Raw genomic sequence first — 25,255 nt, 5'->3', positions numbered from 1 at the left:
TTGTTTGTTTAAACCCTGCCAGCCTGAGAATGCAGTGTCATAAAACTTTCCAGTTTTGCCCTTAGAAAAATAGCAAAGGAAATGCATCAAATGATATCCTGGTTAAACTTCTCGTTTCATTGCCCAAAGTAGAAAGCTTTAAGTAAATACTGCTAAGACAGTTTCCAGGAACTAAATCCATTAATCAAACAAGCCCCGTATTTGTTGTAGCACAGAAGTTTTGAATTTGAGTTATACTGGCCTGGAAGAATCCCACACCCATTCATTGAGTTTATTTTGCCTTTCAGCTTTAAAAAAAAAAAAAAATTGTAACCTCAGGACTTTGTCTTACAAATAAGCTGGGTATTTAAGAAGAGGATGCTCAGGCAGTAAGCCACTGAGCAACCTGACATCACTGTCTGCTTCAGACAGCTCGTGTCATTTAAATTTTGTCCCATACCTAAGGTTGAGAAGAGGCAGTGGAGTGAAGAGTTTACTGAGTTGACTGAAGGCTGGTTAGAGTACAGGCGTCCAGAGAAGAGAACAGGTGATGCATTTCTACCCTGAAGTGAATGAGGAGAGTGTAGTAGTTTCTTAGTAGTGTTCAAGGCCAGTCGAATACAGTCCACTAGTGTTTTGATTTCTACAAATACAATAGAGCCACATGTCTGTAGATTTAACCTGTAAGTGCTGAGTAAGCAGGGAAGTAAACAAACAGAACACAATGTAAACAGTACATTTCTCAGGCCATTCCATTCAATAATTATATGCCCTAAAGTCTCCAGATGGGAGAGTTGAGTCTTGCTTTTCCTCCCCCTATTCCAGTTTCTCTATGGGCACAAGTGTCGCCATATTTATGGGCAAGTAAATTTGCAAGTTTAATTATGACTACATGCAATTCTTAAGTTCTATAAATGGCTCCACTCCACAGTAAACCTTTAAGAAATACATATGGGATGGATTTTCATGAAGTTATCTCATAAGATGACTAATTCCTATCTGACAAAACTTAACATTTTGCTAAAGGCATGATAGTGAAAAATTATCTGTACAGAGTAAGATTAGAGATGCTATTGCCTGGAGAGAACAGAAACTGTGAAGAATAGCAGTTAAGAGAGCTGACTCTTGAGTCAGACCATCAGAGTCAGAACCTGGCCTCTGCTACTGGACCACGTGTGATGGTGTGCAAATTATTTCTATCCTCTTCTTCTTGATCTATTGTTGTTAGTTGCTATCAAGTTGATTCTGACTCATGGTGATGCTGTGTGAGTAGAATAGAACTGCCACTTAGGGTTTTCAAAGCCGTGACCTTTCAGTAGCAGATCACTAGGCTGGTCCCTTGAGGTACCTCTGGTGGGTTTGAACCACAAGCCTTTTGGCTAGTAGTTGAGCACTTAATTGTTTGCACCATTCAAAGACTCCTTTTATCCATTAATTGTGTGGAATTACCTCCTATGAGTGTTGTGAGAATTAAATATAGGCAATTAATATAGGCTGTATTTTTCAACAGATTTTAGCACATATTAAAACAATTAAAAAAACAATTAGGCAATCAAAATGAGGGAAAACCTCAATGAACTGAATTGACATAATAGCCACAACAATGAACTCAACATATCAATGATCATGAAGATGGTACAGGACCAGGCAACGTTTCTTCTGCTCTACTTGTAGTCACTGAGAGTTGGAGTCAACTAGACCACAACAACAAGAAGCAACCAACAAATATTAGCCATTAGTGGCACAGTGGTAAAGAGCTCAGCTGCTAACCAAAAGGTTGGCAGTTCGAATCCACCAGCCACTCTTTGGAAATCCTATGGGGCAGTTCTACTCTGTCCTATAAGGTCGCTATGAGTCAGAATGGACTATGAGCACATGGTGCACCCACATCTACCCACCTACCAGCACTTGTTCTTTATGCTCTTCTATTTCTTAGGATGAAGTCTTTTCTTCTCCAGATAAGGTCAGCTCCTCTCTCTGTATACCAGATCATATCCCCTTTTACCTACTTAAGCGTCACTCCAGCAACACTGTCCCTTCACTATTATCAACATTTCCTTTTTTTACTTGATCATTCCCATCAGCACACAACACATGCTATTACCTCTCCATCTTAAATAGAAAAAAAAAAAAAGCACCATGTCTTGACTCTACTTCCCTTGACAAATTTTATCCTATTTCTCTGCCTCCTGTCAGTGAAACTCCTCAACAGAGTTGTCTGTACATGCTGTCTCCAAGTCCCTTTTCTTCCTCTTTCTTTTCCTTTTCACCCACTCCACTGAGTTACAATCCCTACTCGCTCTAGTAAAGCGACTCTTGTCAGTGTCGTCAATGATTTCCACATTGCTAAACAGAGTCACTTCTCAGTCCTCATTTTATTTGACCTATCACTGGCATTAAGCATGTTGATCACACCCTCCTGGAAAGTCTCTATAATCCTGGTTTCAGGATATCATATTCTCTTGGTATTTCTCCTACTACTATGGCCATTGCTTATCCAACTCCCTTGCTGATTCCTCCACTTACTTCTGATCTAAACCAAAAAAACCAAAACCTTGCTGCCAAGTCCATTCTGACTCATAGCAACCCTATAGGACAGAGTATAACTGCACCATAGGGTTTCCAAGAAGTGGCTGGTGGATCTGAACTGCTAGCCTTTTGGTTAGCAGCCATAGCATTTAATCACTATATGCTACCAGTTCTCCTCTTTCTGACCTACTAACACTTAATTATGCCCAGGTATAGTCTACAGGCCAATTCTCCTTTATCTGTACATTCAGTCCCTTGTTGATATTATTCAGTCTCACAGCTTCAAGTATATGCTGACAATTTCCAAATTTATATCTTCAGCCTGAACTTCTCTCCTGAAATCTGTATTCTTATATCCAACCACATATTTGGCATTTCCATATAAATGTATACTAAGCATATCAAACTTCACATGTTCAAAATGGGCTCCCATAATTATCATCAAACCTGCTCTATCCAGAGTCTTCCACAACTTAGTATATGGCCACCCAATCCTACCAGTTGCCCAGGTCAAAAAACTCTGATTCATTCTCTACTCTTCCTTTTCTCTCATTCCCCCACCTAAACCATAAGAAAGCCCAGTTAGCAATACCTTTAAAACATATCTAGAAACTGACTACTTTTCATCACCTCCACTACCACCTTCTTAGTCCAAGCCACCATCATATCTCACTGGTGTACACCTGGTTCTAACCTTTTCACCTGTCTACTATTTTAACACAACAGCCAATGTGTTAAAATGTAAGTCAAATTAGGCAAATCCTCTGTGTAAAACCCTCTGCCTTCTTAGTCCAAGCAGCCATCATGTCTCACCTAGATAATTACATTAGACTAAAAAAAAAAAAAAAAATTTTTTTTTTTTTTTCCTAACAGGTCTATACCTGGTTCTATCCTTTCCACCTATAGCCTAATTCCAACACAAAAGCCAATGTGTTAAAACCTAAGGCAAATTAGGTTAATCCTCTGTGCAAAATCCTCCAACTTTTCTCCAATTTTCTCAGAGTATATGTCAAAGTCAATAAAAGGCCTTACACGGTCTTTTTCCCTAGTTCATGTGTTCTCTTCACTTACTCTTTTCAAATCAAACCAGCTTCCTTGCTATTCTTTGGACATGGCAGACACACTTCTCTCTCAGAGACTTTGCACCAGGTATTTTCTACTTCCAATATATCCTTCCCCCAGATATTCACATGGCTCAGTCCCTTACATTCTTCCTGTCTTTGCACAGATATAATTTCTCAACGAAACCGACGTTGACCACGCTGCTAAATTGCAATCCCTGCCCTCCACCAGTACTCCAAAACCCTCTCTCTCTGCTCAAACAGCATTTGTCACCATTGACGTACTATGTTATCACCTTTTCTTATGTAATTTTTTTTTAATGTCTCTCCCCTGCTAGAAGATAAATTTCAGGAGGGCAGGTAATTTTTATCTGTTTTGTTCATTGATGTAGGCCCAGTGTCTAGAATAGTGCCTGGCACATAGTAGGTCCTCAATTAAAATATGCTGGATGACTGAAAGGAAAAAGTAAAATCACTTCTAATCATCTAGGATGAATTTTACTACCATAAAACATTATAAATGGAGAGAACTTAACACATTTGCAGATGATCTTTATTTTACTGACAAAGAAAGTGAGGTCTAGAAAATTTAAGTGAACTGCCAAAAGTCATGTAGCCAAGTAAGTAGCAAATGGTGGACCTGCCAAGTATCCTGGCAAAAGCAAAAAAGAGTTGCTTTGTTATATCATATTTATTGCACAATTTTGAAGGGAAAAAACAGTAGTTTTCTGATAAGACTGGACATTCAAAAGTATCAAAATATAAAATTATTATTTGAATTCTAAGTTTATAATAAAATTCCTACAGGATCTTTTGATTATTTATTTATGATTTTTTGTTTTAACTAGTAAGTGTACGTACTTTAAAAGTTGTTTCACTTGCTGAACCATTAGTTTTAAAAGCCTGGTTCACTGGTGTTTCCTTCCCAATGAAATTCCAAACATTTGTGTGTCAAAATTCTGGCCTTCAGGAATATTAATATTTAAGCCTTTAGAATGGAAACTGATGCTTTCTGCTTATATCTTTGTACTTTACAAAAACAAACACACAAACACAAACAAAAACCCAGACTTGTTATGTATTGTAAAACCACTGAAATAATTGCCTAATGTTGAGTTTAAAAAAAAAAAAATTTTTTTTTTTTTTTTTTGAGTTTATGTGCTGAGAACATTGGTACCTTTGTGCATGTGTTTGGATGTTATATAAATGAGCCAAAGATGGCCTCTGTGAATTGGTCCTATGTTGTTTACATCTTTATAGAAACCCCTGCAAAAGCCAAAAATGGCAGATTTTTAGTTGCTTAGAATCTACCTGTTATATATACCCAGCAAAACTGCACCTAGCATCAGTTAGCCATAGATCAGGTAAAACCCTGTAGCTGTAAGGACCCCTAGCTGTGTCTATCCTTCAGGGTTCTCTGGCTTGCTGCAAAAGAACATCCTGTAAGAACATGTAAACTTCCCTGCTTCCTTCTCTTCTGCTGGAGTTTCTGGAACCTCTTCCCCTTCTTCCTGAACCACTGATTCTGGAAGTTCTTCTGCTGTGGGGAATCTTCCATGGGGCTGTCAACACATCAGCCCTAACACACAGCTTGCTGAGCAACACTGCTATCTTGTGGTCTTATCTCTTTCTTTGATCAGTCCCTAACGCCCTTGAACTCATTACAATGTGAATGTGGACATATATTAAAGAAATTCAGTGAAGAATATCAAGAAAACTGCCTAAGCATTTCTTGTAGGGTAGCAGTTATAGGTCAAGGTGATTAGGCCTTTATGCCTCAATATTGGGGGCTGCTAGGAATCAGTGTTAACTCGGTGGCAATTAGTTTCTCTTTACTATTTGCTAAGGATTATGTTAGGCTCTGGAGATTCAAGAACAAATCACAAAAACTTGGCATATTTTCTCACAGATCTAAGTCTAGTAAGGCGGATGACATTTAAAATAACCTTTATAGAAGTTTCAAAATAGTGGCCCATAGGCTAGCCTTATTTGGCCTGCAAATGTATTTTATTTGGCCTTCCTAGTGTTTTAACAAGTTTGTGAATCAGTTATTGACCTTTGAAAAACTTAAATGTTTCACATAAAAAATTAGATTTATCTGAGAAAAAATCAGAAGAAATGGTAGCTTTAGGTCCACATTCCTCCATGGAATAACTGGTTGGAGCTGGAATGGTAGTCCCTTTCAATGGGACATATCTTTCCATGTTTGCCCTTGTTTCCATCTATTTTGACTCATTCATGTTATCCCTCATGATGTCTATGGACCTTGATGCTTGCCGCTCCCTTTGTGATAATGCTGGGAAAGGGTCTAATAGCCTGTGGTGGGAACACGCAAAGGAGACAACTAGTCTGTGGCAGGACTGGTGACACAATCTGAACTCAGTGAAAAATAAAAATGTGGAACCATGTGTTCAAAGAGTAGTAAAAAAGCTTTTTCCTTTCTTTCATGATGTCCCTCTTGACCCATCATAGTCATTTTTATCCTCCCCTGCCCCATATACTTGAAATCTAAAACTATTTCCATAAACCTGGAATCATTTGATACCTTTTCAGAGTCTTGCTAACTATTTTTTTTTAGTAGATTTTATTTTTTAAAGCAGTTTTAAGTTTGCAGAAAGTACAGAGAGTTCCCATATAATTAATTGCATTAATTAATTAGGTCCCTAATTATTTCAAGCATATTAGGCAGAGAGCCTTGGTAACTAAAAATAAAAGATGGGAAAAGAGGACTGACTTGTAAAAACCATGTCTTTGTTTCTTTTTAGAGATTGGAGTGAATTTTTCTGATGCCTAATCTTTGGCGTTAGCAGGCTACTGGTAACTGGTCATAAATTGTGGGTAAATCCCTGGTAACGATCAGAGAATTATGTTAGCTGGAGGCTACCAGAAATAAGGTAAAAGATTCAGGAAAAATAGTGATTTCTCAGCTCCTAGAAGGAAATGTGAAATTGGCCTTATAAGTTAAAAAAGAATTACGAAAGAGGAAAACACATGAGTACGAACAAACTAGAAACAAATTCTAACCAGTGATAAGTGAGCTAATTCTATGCTGTGCATTGATTTTTAACATCTCTGCCAGAGAAAGCAGTGCTAACATGAAGCCAGCACGGGCTCATTATGAAAAACTTTATTACAGGAATTCCGATTTTTGACAGAGTTTATATATTGGTACCATCACCCATCTATGAGTTTGTCATACTGTAGTGGCTTGTATGTTGCTATGCTGTTGGAAGCTATGCCACCGATATTTCAAATACTAGCAGGGTCACACATGGTGGATAGGTTTCAGTGTAGCTTCCAGACTAAGACAGACTAGGAAGAAAGGCCTGGAGATCTATTTCTGAAAATTAGCAAACCCTATGGATCACAACGTAATATTGTCCGATATACTGCTGGAAGATAAGCCCCTTACGTTGGAAGCTGCTTGGAATATACAAAGGAGGCCACATCAATGGACTCAGGCATACCAATGATCATGAAGATGGTGTAGAAACAGGACGCATTTTGTTCTGTTGTACATGGGGTCACCATGAGTCAGAGCCAACTAGAAGGCAATGAACAACAACAGCATAGCTTGCAGATCGAGAAAATACATTCGATGACATAGGGCATGGCATGATACTCTTGTAAAAGACAGAGAAATACAGACCATGCAATAACAGGAATGGGCGGATACATAGCTGGACAGACACACATCCCCAAAGGGTAAGGATTAGCAAGTGTATTTCAAGGCACACAGTTCTTTTTAGTGATGTGCTTCAAGGATCTCTACTTAGCTCTGTTTTCCCATCATTTTTATTGATTACTTCTAGGCATGGACCAGAAATGTTTATAAAATGTGAGTGTAATAAACCTGAGTAGGACGGTAGTTATGATGAATGAAAGAAATTCTAATAGAGTTTACTCAAAAATGTATTACACTCCAGTCATGTGGTAAACATTCACCTCTCCCAATAGAATTGAGATAGATTGTTTCTTAATTATCCTTGTGCCCCTAAGATTTCATAATGCCTAATACATAAAAAATCCCATTGCAGTTTAGTTGGAATGATTCATGGTGACCCCATACGTTACAAAGTAGAACTGTTTGTAGAAAAATCCTTATGGAAGCAAATTGCCAGGCCTTTTTCCCATGGTGCTGCTGGGCGGGTTCAAATCACCAGTCTTTCTGTTAGTAGCCAAGAGCAAACCATTTGTGCCACTTAGGGACTGGTCTAGCACATCTAAAAAATACCTGCTGCTGTGGAGTTGATTCAGACTCATATCAACCCTATAAGACAGAGTAGAACTGCTCTATAGGGTTTCCAAGGAGCAGCTGGTGAATTCGAACTGCCGACCTTTTGGTTAGCAGCCAAGCTCTTAACCACTGCGCCACCAGGGCTCCATCTAGCACATCCTAGTACCCATAGTGATGCTTAAATGTTTCTTGAACCTTGAGGAGTCTGAAGGGTGAGTCAAATTTAGCAAGGCTGTGGCTATCAATGGAGTTGGTAGTAAAATCTGGCTATTAAAATAACTAAGTGGGCTTAGATGTCATGAATGGAGAAATATGACCTAAAAGTAGGGAAGTGGTCCTGTGGTTTTCACTTACTAATAATGGTACTACGTTGGGATCACTGTGCGTGTTTCTGGGAACCACAACTAGACAAACTAGAAATGGCTCAAAGAAAAGCAACTACTGGAAGTGATTAAAGCTATTACTTTGAAAAAAGTGACCTACAAAGTAACAACTCAAAAATGACATGAAGGTGGTTTTCAGATAAAAGCTAGGTTATAAGTGGAAAAAGAAAGTAAACTTGCTCTTTTGTTTGCAAAGGATTAGATCTCGGCAAGTGGGTGAAATTAAAGGAAATAGATCTGAATCAACATCTGGAGCATAGGCTCTAGAAAATAAACCTGCTTTCTGTCACTGGAGGTGTTCATCACAGGGTAGGTGCAATTTGGCAGAATTATTCTAGGCAGGCTTCTTAACATAATTTAGGAGGTTTAACTTCGTGATCTTTAAGGTCACATCAAAATCTAAGATTTTAACATCCAATGATTTTATTCTTAAGTTCCTAATTTACTAGGACATTGAAGGCAGGTGGTGTTATACATACAGTAGATGCTTCATAAATGCATTTAAGTGTACTGAAAAACAAATGACACTTCTTGGTTCATTAAGAAAACATAAATATTTATAAGCCATGTAAGTTTGGAACAGTGATTTCGTTATTTCTGTTCAGAGGAGTAAAGGAAAATCTCAATTCTTTCAGAACTACTTGTGTTCTATAGAGAAATTTATGAAATCAATAAAAAGATATATTTTAAGACCCTGGACCTAAACCAACCAACCAACAAACAAAAACAAAACCAAAAACATTCCCAACTACAGATTAAAAGCATAATTAGTAATATATTTTAAAAAGAAAATCTGAAACTAGAAAAGAGTGATGTATATAGATTATAAACTCATTGCCCTCGAGTCAATTCTGACTCATAGCGACTCCCTAGTACAGAGTAGAACTGCCCCATAAGGTTTCCAAGGAGCAGCTGGTGGATTCAAACTGTTCACCTTTTGGTCGGTAGCCAGAGCTCTTAACGACTACATCACTAGGGCTCCTTATATATATGGAACATAAAACACGATAAAGGGAGCAACAATTTGGAAGACCATTGTTTAACCACGTTAAACATACTCTAGCAAAAAAAAAAAAAAACTCAAATTATAGGTAAAATGTGAAAATAATGGACGGTGATGAGGAAAGAAAATAGACTCTCCTAGGGGTATCTTACCCTATGAGATTTTAAAATGTGTCACAATATAAAATATAATACTCCAAACCATATAAAACAGAATGAAAATTCCAGAAGTAGATTAAAATTTTAAAGAACTTAATATAAAGAAGAAGAAAGAAAGAAAGAAAAAGAAAAGAAAAAACCCCACAAGTGATACAACATAAAAGAAAGTATCACTAGTGACTTTGTAAAAATACTAATGCCTATTAACAGCTTGGCTGCTAACCAAAAGGTGGGCAGTTCGAACCCTCCAGGTGCTTCTTGGAAACCCTATGGGGCGGTTCTACTCTGTTCAATAGGGTCGCTTATGAGTTGGAATCAACTCGACAGCAATTTTTTTTTAATTAGTATTTACCCCATCATACATTGCAATAAATTCTAGATGATGCCAATTAATCAATAAATTCAATTGATTAATTAATTTTTAAAAATAAAAGTGTTAAATTGCTTTTCTACCCCAGTTATGGGCTGGGAATAAATTTGGGGGTACTGAAGAAATGGTTTTATTATAAAAATAATATTTTGAAATATAATAAAAGGCTATTCAATGTCCAACTTCACCAATAACCCTTAATTATAATATGACATTTTTTATCCAACCTGGCATAAAATCAACAAAAATATTGAAGGTTGGGAAGACTTGTAGTTAGAAGGATGCTTATATATACTGTTAGTGAGACTATTATTTAAAAGAGCCATCAAAATGTTCATGTCCAGGCAGATATTGGTTTCTAAATGCTATTCTTCAATAAAAGGAACCAGGGATCCTCAGAAAGTAGCTGATCCTAGGGCTGGGGCAGAAAATACACATGATAAGCCTGGAGTGCCTTGTGGTGCCAGGAAGTAAGGAAGTGCTAAAAAAAAGGAGTGTGGGCTGGGGTGTAGGAGGGGAACATTTCAAAAGGACACAGAAGCCAACCTGAAAGTGCCCCAGTGGCCCAAGCTGGAAAAAACTGAGCAACAAAATAAATAATAATAGTATTGGATATAAACCAAGGAAGTATCTATGAGTCCACATAGATATAAACAAATGATTATATAGATAAATAAATGGGAGAGAAGGAACAGCTCCCGCTTATGAAGTAATTCCAATTAATAAATGCAGAAGGAATGTGGGAAATAGAAAATCACTATTAGAATACTACTGCAACGACTGTCAGAGGCAAGATCGACTGATGAATGCTATAATTAGTGGGTGAAACTTTTAAGGAGAAACAGGATATTTGCAAAGCTTTAAAACACCTCCCTTCAAACATTTATTATTTACTATGTGGTTTTTGGACACCTTGGTGGCATAGTGGTTAAGTGCTATGGCTGCTAACCAAGAGGTCAGCAGTTCGAATCCAGCAGGCGCTCCTTGGAAACTCTATGGGGCAGTTCTACTCTGTCCTACAGGGTCGCTAGGAGTCAGAATTGACTCGCAGAATCGACTCGACGGCAGTGGGTTTGGTTTTTGGTTTATGGTGGTTTTGGAGCCCTGGTGGCACTGTGTTTAAGAGCTTAGCTGCTAACCAAAAGGTCGGCAGTTCAAATCTACCAGCCACTGCTTGGAATCCCTATAGGGTGGTTCTACTCTGTCCTATAGGGTTGTTATGAGTCAGAATTGACTGGATGGCAGCGGGTTGGGTTTGGTTTGGTGGTGGTTTTAACACGTGCCCACAGATTCCTTGACACCCCTCCCTCCAGGAGATGGAGCACAATTCTCTTTCTCTTAAATCTGAGCTGGGCTTAGTGACTCTGAAAAAAACAATGGAGCACGGAAAGGGAAAAGTAGCAACTTGACAGTGGGGAGATCTGGTAGATCACCACCAAGTGATCAAGGTTAATATTACTAGTAATAAGCCATGTTGATATCATATAGTGCCTGATATTATACAATAGGAAGGAAAAGTCACCTGTGTGGTATTCTTTCCAAAAACTCATAAAAACAAACAAACAAACAAACCTGTTGCCTTTGAGTCGATTCTGACTTATAACGACCCTATAGGATAGAGTAGAACGGCCCCACTGGGTTTCCAAGAAGCAGCTGGTAGACTCTAACTGCCTACCTTTTGGTTAGCAGCTGTAGCTGTTAACCAAGGCTCCAAAAATCCATAAACTCAGTCTAATTATGAGAAAAAATCAGACAAACCAAAATTAAATGACATTCTACAAAATACTTGACCACTCTTCACAGTGTCAAGGTCAAGAAAAATAAGGAATGACTAAGGAATTGCCACAGACTAGAGTTGCTAAGGAGACATGTCAAGTAAATGCGATGTAGGACCCTGGATTACATCCTCAAATAGAAAAAAGACATTAGTGGAAATACTGGGATATCCAAACAAAACCTGTAGTTTAGTCAACAGTGTAGTGCAAAGTTACTGTCTTAGCTATGGTAAGTGTTCTATGGTTATTTAAGATGTTAACACTAGGGAAAGCTGCATGAGAAACAGACACCAAGCCTCTCCTCTAATTTTGTAATGTTTCCTTAAGTCTAAAATTATTTCAAAATAATTTTTTTTTTTTTTAACATACTTCAAGCTCAGACCTAGTAATTCTACCTATAGCAATCTAATTTAGGGGAAAATATGTGAGCTGTAGTCAGAAGATTTATGTGTTTATAGACGTCTATGTGTTAACTGCAGCATTATTTAGGATAATTACATACCTTAAATAGTGGTTTCTCTTTTGATGGAGAAGTTTACAGTCATTGTAATGGCATTTTTCAGGGAATGCGTATGAGGAAATATTCATAACATAAATGTTAAATGTAAAAGCCGGATATCAAAACACATCTATATTTATAATGTGGACTCTGGTTTGGTTAAAATAAACATGTGTTTGTGTGTATTTACACACAGGAAATGTTAAAAATGGTTATGTCTGGTTGATACAATAAAAGTCATATATACTTTTATTTTCTTTTACAATTTTTTTGAATTATCATTTTCCTAATAAAATGAAAAATACAAGTAAATTGGATGACATAGCATCAATGAATGCATACCTTAAATCTCTTTATCAGAAATAGTTTGGGTATAGTCACGTAAATGAATGATTTTAGGTTTTTTTTTTTTTTTGCTTTTAGCTGGTCAAAAAGCCATTATTAATTTCTTTACCGTATTGCTTTATGTGAAAAAATTCATGGTAGAAACTGAAATTTTTTTCCCCAAATTTAAGAGGAACCTATAATAAAATAGGTCAAACGAATCTATTCCCTCCAAATATGCAATAACATCTATAGCATACACTGAGTACATCAGAGCACAGATTCATTTGTAAAACACCTATTTATATATGTTAAGCATCTTTTTTATGTACCAATTATCCTCTTCAGAACATTTACTTAATATACAATTGTCTAATAGGTAAAATGTTAACAAAAGCTTTGGCTTTGAAATTGCTTGACATTTACTCCAGTAAATAAATTTCAGAGCAAAGTAATATTTCATTGTACACAAATAATCTCTTATCTGCTAAAAATTCTTTTAACACAGAAAAGAATGAATGAAATGAACATGCATAATAAATGAATGAAATAATAAGAATACGAAAATCAGTGAGAGGTCACTATGTCGTCACGTGACTATAACCATCTACAAAGCTGGTCTAGCTGTCAATTCTACATTTGCAGCAACTTCTAGCTGGTTTTAGGCTATATCCAAGTAATGCCTCCCATTCAAATGAAAGGGATGAATCAATTCTCATAGATGGTTTATCTATTAAAATTATCTGCTATTTTTACTTTTTAAAATTTTTCACCCTGCAAATACAATCCTCTGATAAAATGCAAAATAAGAACTAAAAAAAAAAAAAAAAAAACTGTTGCCCTCCAGTCAATTTTGACTCATAGCAACCCCTAGGACAGAGTAGAAGTGCCCCATATGGTTTCCCAGGAGTGGCTGGTGGACTTGAATTGCCGACCTTTTGATTAGCAGCTGAGCTCTTAACCACTGTGCCACCAGGGCTCCAAGACAGGAATAAAATGTGTAATTTTTCCATGTATTTCGAGCTTTGTTCTCTTCGTCAGGAAGTTTGGGGACATCAAAAGAAAGAAACAAACAAAAAATACAGTAAAATCCAGCATTCCTTACTTAAGCTAAAAAAAATAATGGATGAATAAGTCACTAAAACAGGCTGGTTACTTACCTCAGTGTCTAGAGCCCAGCACAGTGTGTGGCTCATTCCTGGTCATCAGTAAATGTCCAATTAAAGCAAATTGAAGTATACTATTTCTTTATGACATAGCTATAACAGGCTTTCATATTGATTCATGTACATTTATGTAATTGGACTTGATTAATTCATAAAATTGATATTAGAAAAACAAAATCCCCAAATACACTTGAATCAAGTAGGTGTGAACATTGGTGTAAATTGGTCAGTAAATCACAAATGTACTATAGAGGAAGAAGGGCCACTTACAATAGGAAAACTTCGGAAAGTCATAGTTAACAAATATGATTTAGGAAGGGTTCAACTGTTAATCAAGTATGAGAGATTGGTGTTTCACATAATTAAAACTCCTGATGAAAATGTGAGTAATGAAAAATCACGAAAACAAATTGGAAAAACATAAATTTATATGAGTCCATATTTTCTTATGACTAATTTTTCTAAGTAAAAGAAAAAAGGAATTTCAGAAGAGGATAGGAGAAAACCGTTTACCTTCTGCTAACACTTAAGATCCATAGCCAAAGGACTGGGACAACCCTAACAGGAGTTCCTATGCCTATAAAGAAATGCAGATCGTCGTCTTGGTCTTTGTTGTCAACATTCATCAAACTAATAAGAAAATTATAACAAAAATCCATTCTAATTTGGCATTTATAAGAACACAGCATAATTAAAATTTCATTTGCATATCATATTTGCTGGTCAACCTTTTATAAGCCACACATTTGAAAGTATCTATCTGTATCTATCTATAGACACATACGTGTACACTCACATGTGTATGTATATATATATGGGGCAGTTCTACTCGGACCTATAGGGTCACTGTAAGTCAGGTTGGCTTGATGGCAATGTTTTTTGGTTTGGGGTACACACACACACAAACATAGATATGCATATTTGTCTTACTAGTGGTTAAGAACTCGGCTGCTAACCAAAAGGTCAGCAGTTCCAACCCACTAGTCGCTCCTTGGAAACCTTATGTATGGGGCAGTTCTACTCTGTTTTATGAATCGGAATAGACTCAATGGCAACGGATATAAGTTATCGGAATAATGCAAAAGCATATTCCTCAGAGTCAAACTTTCTTATATGTTTTTGAGATAATTCCAAAAACATTCCTTAGAATGAAGCAAAAAGCATTCTATCATATTGCATTCTATTCAGGGATTATTTTGAGATATTGTGTCCTGATATTCTCCGAAGTTTCCAAAGGTTAAGGGCAGATGCTTGTTTTTCTTCCTAACAAAATTTGGGGGGAATGTGTAAATGCAGATTAAAGTATGTCAGGCCCTTTAAAAGAAAACACTGCTTTTATGTAGCAAAAGAAAAAAAAAAAAGAGTGTTGCAAGCAGCTCTGAAAACATAACTGTGATGCCTTTGATAAATAGCCTTCCATCATCCAAGTCAAAGCAGTGGAAAAGATGCTATCAGCACTTTCATCAACGGCCCTGTTGACTCTTCTTTTACCATCTCATTTTATCGTGACATTTTCATTTTATTTACTCAGTCAATGATTGGGAGAAAATGATTCCTTACCCCTTGGGTGAGATGTGATGGTGTCTGCTGGCAGAGGATCCTTTTCTCCATCTTTGCTGCTGCTGCCGCTGCCTTCACTCTCACCATCTCCTTCGATCAGTTTATCCACCATGGCAATAATGCAGTTCAGGCTCTTCCCCACACTGGCCCACACCCTATCCTGAAGAGAGTATTAGTATCACTATACATTTGCATTGCAACAACAAGATAGGGCGAGAAGCCTGATGAATCCATTCTAGAGAAGCACCAGGAGGAATAACCAGTTAAACGCAGCCTGAGTGAATAGCTGTAGAACTCCCATTAATTTGGCCAGACTATGGATACAGAAGGAATCAATTTTCTCTTCATAAAGCAAAAATTAAGTGTGGTAAATTTTTTCATTCGGTACGTTATTGCCACTCTGTCTTAAAAAAAAAATGATGAACATTTAATACAATATTAATCCATTATTAGACACAAATTAAGACATTTTTAATTGGAGACATTTATTTTCATTTCCTTAGTAAGAAAGCTATATATATCTCTATATATAGTGTTTTAGGTGAAAGTTTACAGTTCAAGTTAGTTTCTCATAAAAAATGTATACACATATTGTTATGTGACCCTAGTTGCTATCCCTGTAGTGTGACAGCACACTCCTCCTTTCCACCCTGGATTTCCTGTGTCCATTCAGTCAGCTCCTATCCCTTTCTGCCTTCTCATCTCCCCTCTGGGTTGGAGCTGCCCATTTAATCTCGTGTATCTCCTTAAACTAAAAAGCACACTCTTCGTATCATTTTATGTCTTAAAGTCCAGTCTACTCTTTGTCTGAAGAATTGGCTTTGAGAACAGTTTTAGTTCTGAGTTAACAGAAAGTCCGGGGGCCATGTTTTCTGAGGTTCCTCCAGTCTCAGTCAGGCCATTAAGTCTGATCTTTTTACTAGAATTTGAATTCTGCACCCCACTTTTCTCCTGCTGTCAGAGACTCTGTTCTGTTCCCTGTCAGGGCAGTCATTGGTGGTAGCTGGGCACCATCTAGTTCTTCTAGTCTCAAGCTGATGGGAACACCAAAGTTTTGAAAGGATGGCCACCAGCTGCATTAGAAATTCTTAAAGTATGGTCTTCAGACCACCTTTATCAGAAACACATAGAATATTAAACTGCAGATATAAATACAGATACCTGGATCCCACCAAGTCAATCAAAACCACTGGGGGGAAGCAAAATAACAACACAAAAGAAACCTGTTGTTGTTGAGAGGATTCCAACTGATGGTGACCCCATGTGTGTCAGGTCTGAGGAGCTCTACTCAATATTACATGGTACAGCTGACATAGTAGGTCATTTTGGGTCACTTATTTCCTAGGAAGCAGTTCCTTATAGGAGCCTCCTACAACTTAGTGGGCTTCTTTGCCATTAATTGTTTCATTTCTGATTAGTTCCCAGTTTTGTTTATGGTAGTGCATGAAACTAAATTATTTGACTCTTATGACATGCTATTAACTTTTTTAAAATACAAATTTAAAAGATAGTTATCGTGACGGCAGCCTGCCACCCTTCGCTTCTCTTCTTGCTCCTATTCCTACATCATTTAAATGGAGGCACTGACTCCCCATCTCTCTGTCTAGGCATAAGAACCAAGAAGGGTTTAGGTGCTTTCCCCCACATCTTGCCATAAAGCAATCTTTCAGTAGGTGTTTTTTTCTGTAACAGAGCTATTTCAGGTACTTAGAGTTCCACTTAGTGCAAAGATAATACTCAAAGCATTTTCTTAGCAGTTTGTCTATATTTTACCCAAATTTATATATATATATATATGATAATATATATTTTTTCCTCAGTTAATTTTACTCGTTTCTAAACATATGAACTACTTTTTAGGTAGTTCATCTACCTAAAATCTCAGGAGAAAGAACTACAGTTGAACTTAGATTATTTGCTGGTTTTTGGAAGAGATAAGTTGGTTGAAAAAATGCAACCATATGAAAATAAATGAGTGAGTGTGCAGACATAGACACATTGAGCTGAGACGTGATTTCTCTGACAGCACTTGGTAAAATCATCACAATTTGGTAAAATCATCACAATTTGGCAAAATCACAGCCAATCCTTGTTGGCTTTCCTAATGAATAAAGCTTGCTTTTCATCATCCTATAACCTTGTGTGAAGTATGCTACTAATCACACATAATAATAACCATCTTTCCCTCAAAGGCAGGTCTTTCCCCTAAAGGATTAAATTAAAAAAAAACGAAAAAAACTTCCGCTCTAAAGAAATCAATACACGGATCACATCCGCAGATTACATCATCCTCTGCTTCTTGTTTGAGAAAATGAGGTGACAGCACCTCTGAGTCATGAGGGAAGGGAGCTCACCTCTTCCAGGCGGAAACACTGGAGAAAGCCAAGTAAGCTGAATGTCCTGGCATCACTCATATTAGGATTCGGTAAAGAGCTTATTCCAGACCACAATAACAGACTTAACGCCCTCCATTCCAAATATGTCTTAATCACCACCACAGACCGTGTCTTTAAGGCTACTACCTTTAAAAAATGAAGCAACTCTCCAGCTAAAACTGGCAATAAGCTCTGCTACTAGGAGGGGAGGGGGCTCCTTGCAATTTTCTAGATTAGCTTTGTGCTTGAGATAAACCTTTGACTCTTCTCCGATTTGCCCACGTTGAAAGAAACTTTATATTTTGATCAAAGATCAAGTAGTATTACATGCTGCCTTTTTTTTTTTTTATGTAAAGGAAGATAAAGGATGAATCAATTGCTCTTATTCATGTCTCTAAAAAAGCCTGAACATAAGGGTATTTAAAAGGATAATTTGATATTCACATCTATATATTGTTCTTTCTTTTATAGGATTCCACTGGTTGGAGCCCTGGTGGTGTAGTCGTTAAGAGCTTGGCTGCTAACCAAAAGGTTGAGAGTTCAAATCCACCAGCCACTCCTTGGAAACCCTATCGGGCAGTTCTACTCTGTCCTATAGGGCTGCTATGAGTCAGAACGGACTCGACGGTACCTGGCAACAACAACTGGTTGAAAAGTAACATTTGCAGCCAGTAGAGAGATCTTTATTAACCTAAAGTAGTGAAGCATATTCATTGTCCAAGACTAACAACTATCTTGTAAAGGGTTATATGGTAAACAGTAGAAAAAAGATTTTTAAGTGGTGAAATGCTTAGAGATATGAACTGTGAGGATGTTTGCTGGGAGTGAGGCGGTGAGCAGAATTTCTTATGTAATACTAAGATACCATTCACACATAAAGGAGCCCTGGATGTGTAAGAATTACACCAACCAAAAGGTCGGCAGTTCGAATCCATCAGCTGCTCTTGGGAACCCTATGGGGCAGTTGTACTCTGTCGTATAGGAATCGACTCGATGGCAATGAATTTCGTTTTGGTTTATTCATGCATAATAAAATATTTTATTGAAGGCATGCTCAGCAGTAAACTCATTCTACTCTTTATCTTTCTAGAAAGCAGATCCTGTCTAACTAGTGGTGAGAGACCTTTGTGCCCCACTGGCCACTGCCTCCTTCTCACCCTCCTTGCACTGTATATACACCTCTATTATGGCATCTACAGAGTAGACCAAAGTTATTGATTTCCGCCTCTGTCTTCAATACTAGGCTGTGAGTCATTTGAAACCTGTGTCCTCAGTACATAGCACAGAGCCTATGCTAGTTTTTTTTTTTTATTATTATTTTCATTTTTATTGCACTTCAGATAAAGGTTTATTGAACAAACTGGTTTTTTATTAAATAGTACACATACTGTTTTATGACATTGGTTAACAAACCCACGACATGTCAACACTCTCTCTTCTCAACCCTGGGTTCCCCATTACCGGCTTTCCTGTCCCTTCCAGCCTTCTAGTCCTTGCCTCTGGGCCTGTGTGCCCCTTTAGTCTCATTGTGTTTTATGGGCCTGTCCAATCTTTGGCTGAAAGTTGAACCTCAGGGGTGACTTTATTACTGAGATGAAAGGTTGTCGGGGCCAATGCTCTCAGGGTTTCTCCAGTCTCTGTCAGGCCAACAAGTCTGGTCTTTCTTTTTGAGTTAGAAATTTGTTCTACATTTTTCTCCAGTTCTGTCCGGGACCCTCCATTATGACCCACGTCAGAGCAGTTAGTGGTGATAGCTGGGCACCATCTAGTTGTACTGGATTGAACCTGGTGGAGACCATGGTAGATGTGATCCATTAGTCCTTTGGACTTATCTTTCCCTTGTATCTTTAGTTTTCTTCATTCTTTCTTGTTCTCAGAGGGGTGAGACCAGTGTTGCATCTTAGATGGCCATTCACAGGCTTTTAAGACCCCAGACGCTACTCACCAAAGTACAATGCAGAACATTTTCTTTATAAGTGATGTTATGCCAGCTGAGCTAGAGGTTCCCTGAGACCATGGTCCCCACAGCCCTCTGGATGTGTCTGGAGTCTGGATGTGTCTCTGGAGCTTTCATGAGCTTGCCTTGTCAAGTTGTGCTGGCTTCCCCAGTACTTTGTACTGTCTTACCCTTCACCAAAGTTACCACTTATCTGTTGTCTATTTACTGGCATTCAAAAAGTTTTATTGAAATAAAGGAAGGAAATAAGGCAGAAAAAGAGGGAGGGAGGCAGGAAGAGAGGGGTGATATCACCCTAGAGATAGATTGAAGGCTGGTATTTATCTTCACCTGACATATATAAGTGCTAGCTCATTTAACTCTCAAAAACCATGACAAAAGGTTAATATTATTGACCCAGTTTTTAAAGATGAGAAGACTATGGGTAAGAGAAGTTAAGTAACACTCAATATTAAAATACTATAACTGGACCAGAAATTCAGGTCTCTCTGATCCTACGGACATGACACTTCTGTGATTTTCCACAGAACTGTTGTACACAGTAGGAATTCCTCTTGGGGGATATTATCAGTACCCTAGAGACAGGGAAGACAGAAGAAGTTCAGTAGAGGGGTCCAGAAAGGGTTAGGTAGAAGCCTAAAGGGTTCGGTTATCTGAGACTTGAAAATGAGTCTAAGGACAGTCCTAGACTAGGAGATGACTGTAAAAAATGCCCAGGTTGGTCACATCTACTCTTAAATCTGCAACCAATAGTGTCATACAAGTAGAAAAGGAGCACTCACTTGGCTAACTGGTCAATCTTCTTGGGAATAAGGATATAAGCTGCCAACATTAATAGAGGACAGTGTCAGGAATAAAGTACATAATCCATTACTGTGACCAGATATAAAGCAGGAGGTGAATTATTGAGAGAAAACTCAATTATTTTGAAACAGATGCTAAAGGAGTGTCAGCAAGATTCCTGAAGATAACATATGACCAAGAAACCTTGAATACCTGAAATCTCTCTTCAACTATCCATTTTCTATTTTATCTCTGTGAAAGCATGCACAGAGGAGAATAATCAGCCCTTTTCTGAGGATTTTTACTCTCTAAATAAGTTTTTTTTAAAATAAGTTCACACGGAAAATTCTTTTTGCTTAGATTGTTGTTATGGCTGGGGCCTACTCTACTTTCTTTCCTTGTGTCTTAGTCATCTAGTGCTGCTATAACAGAAATAACACAAGTGGATGGCTTTAATAAAGAGAAATTTTTTCTCTCACAATCTAATAGGCTACAAGTCCAAATTCAAGGCATCAGTTCCAGGGGAAGGTTTTCTCTCTCTGTCAGCACTGGAGGAAAATCTTTTGTCATCAATCTTCCACTGGTTGAGGAGTTTCTCTGTACAGGGATGCTGGGTCCAAAGGACACACTCTTCTCCTGGCTCTTGTTTCTTGGTAGTATGAGGTACACCTGTCTCTCTGCTCGCTTCTCACTTTTATGTCTCAAAAGAGATTGGCTCAAGACACAATCCAGTCTCATAGATTGAGTCCTGCCTCATTAACATAACTACCAATAATCCCATTTCATCAACATCATAGAGACAGGATTTACAGCACCTAGGAAAATCACATCGGATGACAAAATGGTGGACAATCACACAATACTGGGATTTGTGGCCTAGCCAAATTGTTACACATATTTTGGGGGGACACAATTCAATCCATGATACCTAGTGAAATCACACAATTAGTGTGATTTCCCAGACTGCTCCCATGATGAGGAATGGCTGACTTGTGAGAAGGCTATGGAAGCAAACACACATGACTACAACACATGGACTCTCCAGCCCTTTCTCAGGCCAGGGAAGTGTCAACCTCTCCAGACCCTGTTTAGCTCCCCTGCCACAAGGAAGAGTTAATAAAACAATCTATCAGAAAAACAAAGATAGCTGGGCTTTCTCCCCCAAAACAGTAGCCATTATTCTGTTATGTCTACTGCTGTAAGAAGGAAGTAATGGAAAAATTGGTGTGTTAAAGCCTAGCCTTTATTAAGTGGAGCCTAATTGGTGTCTTCGTATATAATGGATTCTTCACAACTTCACATCTTGAAGGTCAAGTGGCTATAAACTTTTCTGGCCAATGAGGGTACCAATTCAGTGGGGAACTAGCAGCAGTATTTATTCCATTCTAGGTCAGGTGCTGATCTTGGGCTTTATTTATTTCTGGGTTAGGACCTAAGCTAAAATGCAGGTCAAAGCCTAGAGGCAGTAAGTGTGTAAGTCTGGTGGACGCAGCAGTGAGTGGCGTCCAGTGAGACATGACACCTGGTAGAGTGAGCTACGAGGGCAGGGACATGGTGCTAACTCAGCATACCATATGTTTATGAGCTTGGTAGGATCAGAGAAACTGGGACTGTTTCGGATCAGCAGTTAACTTAAAAAAAAAAAAAAAAAACAGCAGTACTTAGCCAGTCGACTTTTTTAATGCCAATGTTCGGTTGGCAAGAGGTGTGAAGGTGAAATCAGAGCTGATACAAGGGTCCAAAGCAGCTCTGTCGTATCTATATCTCCATGCGCAGTTTGCTACTTGTCAATACCAATTTCTGAGGACTTTGATTAGAACCAGTCAGTGAGTCCACAAGGCCAAGCCTGTCTTTAAAAGAAAAGAAGCTATACGGTTTATCCTTTTATCGATGGAGAACAATTCTCACTACCCTGGCCAACTCCTTCATCATTGTCTTTCTTTGATCCTTCAGTGGTTTGATAGATCTTCTCTCTGAATCCTAACTTTTCCCAGACTATTAGGTGAAAGGAATTGCTTTCTTAAGATATTCTGTGGCACAAACTGGCTCAAGTATGCTTCAAGCTATGTAACATACATACATGCACACACACACTTAGGAACACACTGGCCCATGTATACTTCAAGCTCTATAACACACCCATTTAGGCACACACACACTAGGTGGACTAAAGGGAGCCAGACACATGGCATCCGTCATAATTGAGTTAGATTCTCCAACCTTTGTTTCCCACTGACTCTCCTGCTTTCACTATACCTTCTTACTCATGTAAAAATTCCTCTCCTTCATTTCTCAATAACCAGTTCAAGGAACTCAAACCTGGCCACACCCTGCAATCCCATCCCTAGTCACACAAGTAGATTCAGATATTCAGCTACTACTTCGCCAGCATTGACCTCCTCATGTTTCCCTGGTTTGGACCTTGCTCATTTCTATATTATTAGCTATAACACAATCAGGTCTACATATGAGTGCCACATTCATCTTCATAGATCACCACACTCACTTCATCACTCCTCTGGTCAAAAGCAGACATTGCACAGCAGCAGGTATAAATTCTTTTCTCAGCCTGGAGGCACCTCTATAATCTGACCCATTTAGATAATTGTACTTATTTTTTCTTTAGTCTTCATAATGAAACCTTTATCCAGGTCCATCTTTCACTGTCCAAGAAACATGCTGTTAATTAATTAGCCCCACAAATACTTACTCTATCTTTGATAGGCCTGCACAGTGCTAAGTATCAAAAATACAAAACCTTGGAGGAATTAATATTTCTGCCTTGACATATGCTGTTTTTTTATGTCTTGAACAGCTTTGCCCTTTTCCTCCAGCAATCCGTAGTCTCACCTGCTCAAGTCTCACCATCTCCAAGAATTGTTCGTGTTACCCCTTCTGCATAACATACTCGTTCTTTCTAATAGATGTGGCTGGATGAGGGAAATGACTATTAATCCATCCTGTATTACTACATCCTAGTATACAGTAGGTAATAGATAAATTAAAAAAAAAGAAGAAGAAAGGAAGGGAGGAAGGAAGAAAAGACTCCTCCATTTTCTCCAACCTTCATATAGCTTCTCTTTCTGAATCTTCTTTTTTTTTTTTTTTAACAGTTTTAATGTGTACTACAAAATGCTTACATCCTGGGAATACCTTTCAATATTTCTACCTGCTTTATGAGTACTAGCCATCTGCCTTGAGCTAGATGATAAGGCTGTTAAGGTCAGACTCCATATTTTATACTTTATTTTCCTCTCAAGTGGCTAAAAAAATTGCTGTGTCTATTGACGCATCTAAAACTTCGGTTGATTGACTTACAACTAGAAGGTATAATTACAGCCCTCTTGAAATTGATGTTAGAATGAAACTCATTCTGAATGGCTGAGTTTACTCTAATAAATGCTACATCATGCTAAAGCCTTCAATTCAGTGGAAGCATCGGATAAAGCATTTGTTTAACAACAAGTAGAAAAATAACACTGATTAACTAAAGCTTTTAATTTTAAATTGGTTGATTGGATGTTATATACACACCATTAGATAGTTGAACAACTGGTTAAATTATATGAGATCATCAGTTAGTGTACTAAACCCACCCAGTGCCATCGAGTCAATTCCGACTCAACTACACATAACCAATTTCAAGGATTTATCTTTTTAAATGAATGTACCCTGACATATCATGTCAACAGCCTGCCTGTACATACCTCAGCATTTTCTTGGCCTATTCACTAACTTTATGGAGCCCTGGTGGTGCAGCGGTTAAGAGCTTGGCTGCTAATTAAAAAGTCAGCACTTCGAATCCATGAGCCACTCCTTGGAAACCCTATGGTGCAGTTCTACTCTGTCCTATAAGGCCACTAAAATGCTGGTTTGAGTTGGAGGACAAACTGCTGATTCAGCAAACCCATTCATTCACTTATTCCTACATTAACTATAAAGAATACTTTGAACTAGTAGGTATAAAACACTACGTTAAAAACACTATGTTAGGTGCTATAAAATAGGGGACTGAAGGTGAAAGTATGAACTGCACGTGGGAAAATCTAGCAATCGGCAGGGTTGCATGAATATGCATGTACATGAAGATCTTATTTGGGGTTTCTTTTCCTTAATAGAACATTTGTGCACCTTAATGGACAGTCATGAACTTTGCTTAACCACCTTTTGTGGACTTTAATATCAGGTGAGTATTTAAAGCACATTTCTCCTGGGTGAAATGGACTGGAGAAATTCAGGGAATGTCTCCCATCCATCATGAAAACAGATGATAGAACATGTTTGGTTGCCAAAGAGGGAACAACCGCCTAATTCTCCCTGTCTTCGCCTGCCCTTTCTGATGGGGAGAGGGAACGTTTTCAATGTCCTCTCTACGTTGTTAAGATTTAAAAAGCCTGATAATCTGTTTGACTTTTGGATGAAAAAGAGAAAGCTGGGACTAGGAGGAAAAAACCAACAAGAGTTGCCATCGAATTGATTCTGACTCTGGGTGACCTGATGTGTGTCAGAGTAGAACTATGCTCCACAGAGTTTTCAATGGCTGATTTTTGGGAAATAGATTGCCAGGCCTTTCTTCCAATGTGCTTCTGAGTGAACTTAAACCTCCAAGCTCTAGCTTAGCAGCTGAGGGTATTAACTGTTTGCACCACTGAGAAACTGTAGGAGGAAATAGTTGTTTTTAATTCATACTTGCTGGGAACTTGCTAAAGATATTATTTCTGTGTAACTGTAATCTGCACATAAATAATCAAAAAGAAAATTGCCTGGAGGTTCTAGAAGCTGCAGGAATCCTTAACCAACTGTGTTCTTTGCTTTGATCATCTCTAATGTTCTATGACCATTTTGAATGTCCGTAGAAACATTTTCTGTATTTGAAGATATCTTGAATATGACTTGAATAGTCACCTCAGAATGGATGAAGACACTGGGAAATAAAAACTAATGAGAAAACTGTTGCTGTTGAGTTAATTCGACTCATAGCAACCATACAGGATAGAGTAGAACTGCCCCCATAAAGTTTACAAGTCTGTACATCTTTATGGAAACAGACTGCCATATCTTTCTTCTGTGGAGCAGCTGGTGGGTTTGAACCGCTG

General features: G+C 38.1%; 1 protein-coding gene across 19 annotated transcripts in view; it reads right to left on the bottom strand.

Moving 5' to 3' along the window:
• The window catches only part of INPP4B (inositol polyphosphate-4-phosphatase type II B), a 976,853-nt gene that overhangs the window by 108,582 nt on the left and 843,016 nt on the right, over window positions 1-25,255 (bottom strand). For 17 of the 19 annotated variants that reach the window (XM_049905358.1, XM_049905352.1, XM_049905340.1 and 14 more), the window contains one exon: window positions 15,045-15,204. In XM_049905358.1, coding sequence (XP_049761315.1) covers window positions 15,045-15,204 — 160 coding nt within the window. Of the gene's footprint in view, window positions 1-13,997; window positions 14,062-14,094; window positions 14,115-15,044; window positions 15,205-25,255 lie in introns of those variants that run through there. The other 2 variants (XM_049905355.1, XM_049905357.1) reach the window with 2 other exon arrangements.

Source organism: Elephas maximus, chromosome 13 (assembly GCF_024166365.1).
Source record: "Elephas maximus indicus isolate mEleMax1 chromosome 13, mEleMax1 primary haplotype, whole genome shotgun sequence".
Taxonomy (NCBI): Eukaryota; Metazoa; Chordata; class Mammalia; order Proboscidea; family Elephantidae; genus Elephas; species Elephas maximus.
Note: the sequence above shows the minus strand (reverse complement) of the source record. Positions and strands in the feature narration are given on the sequence as shown.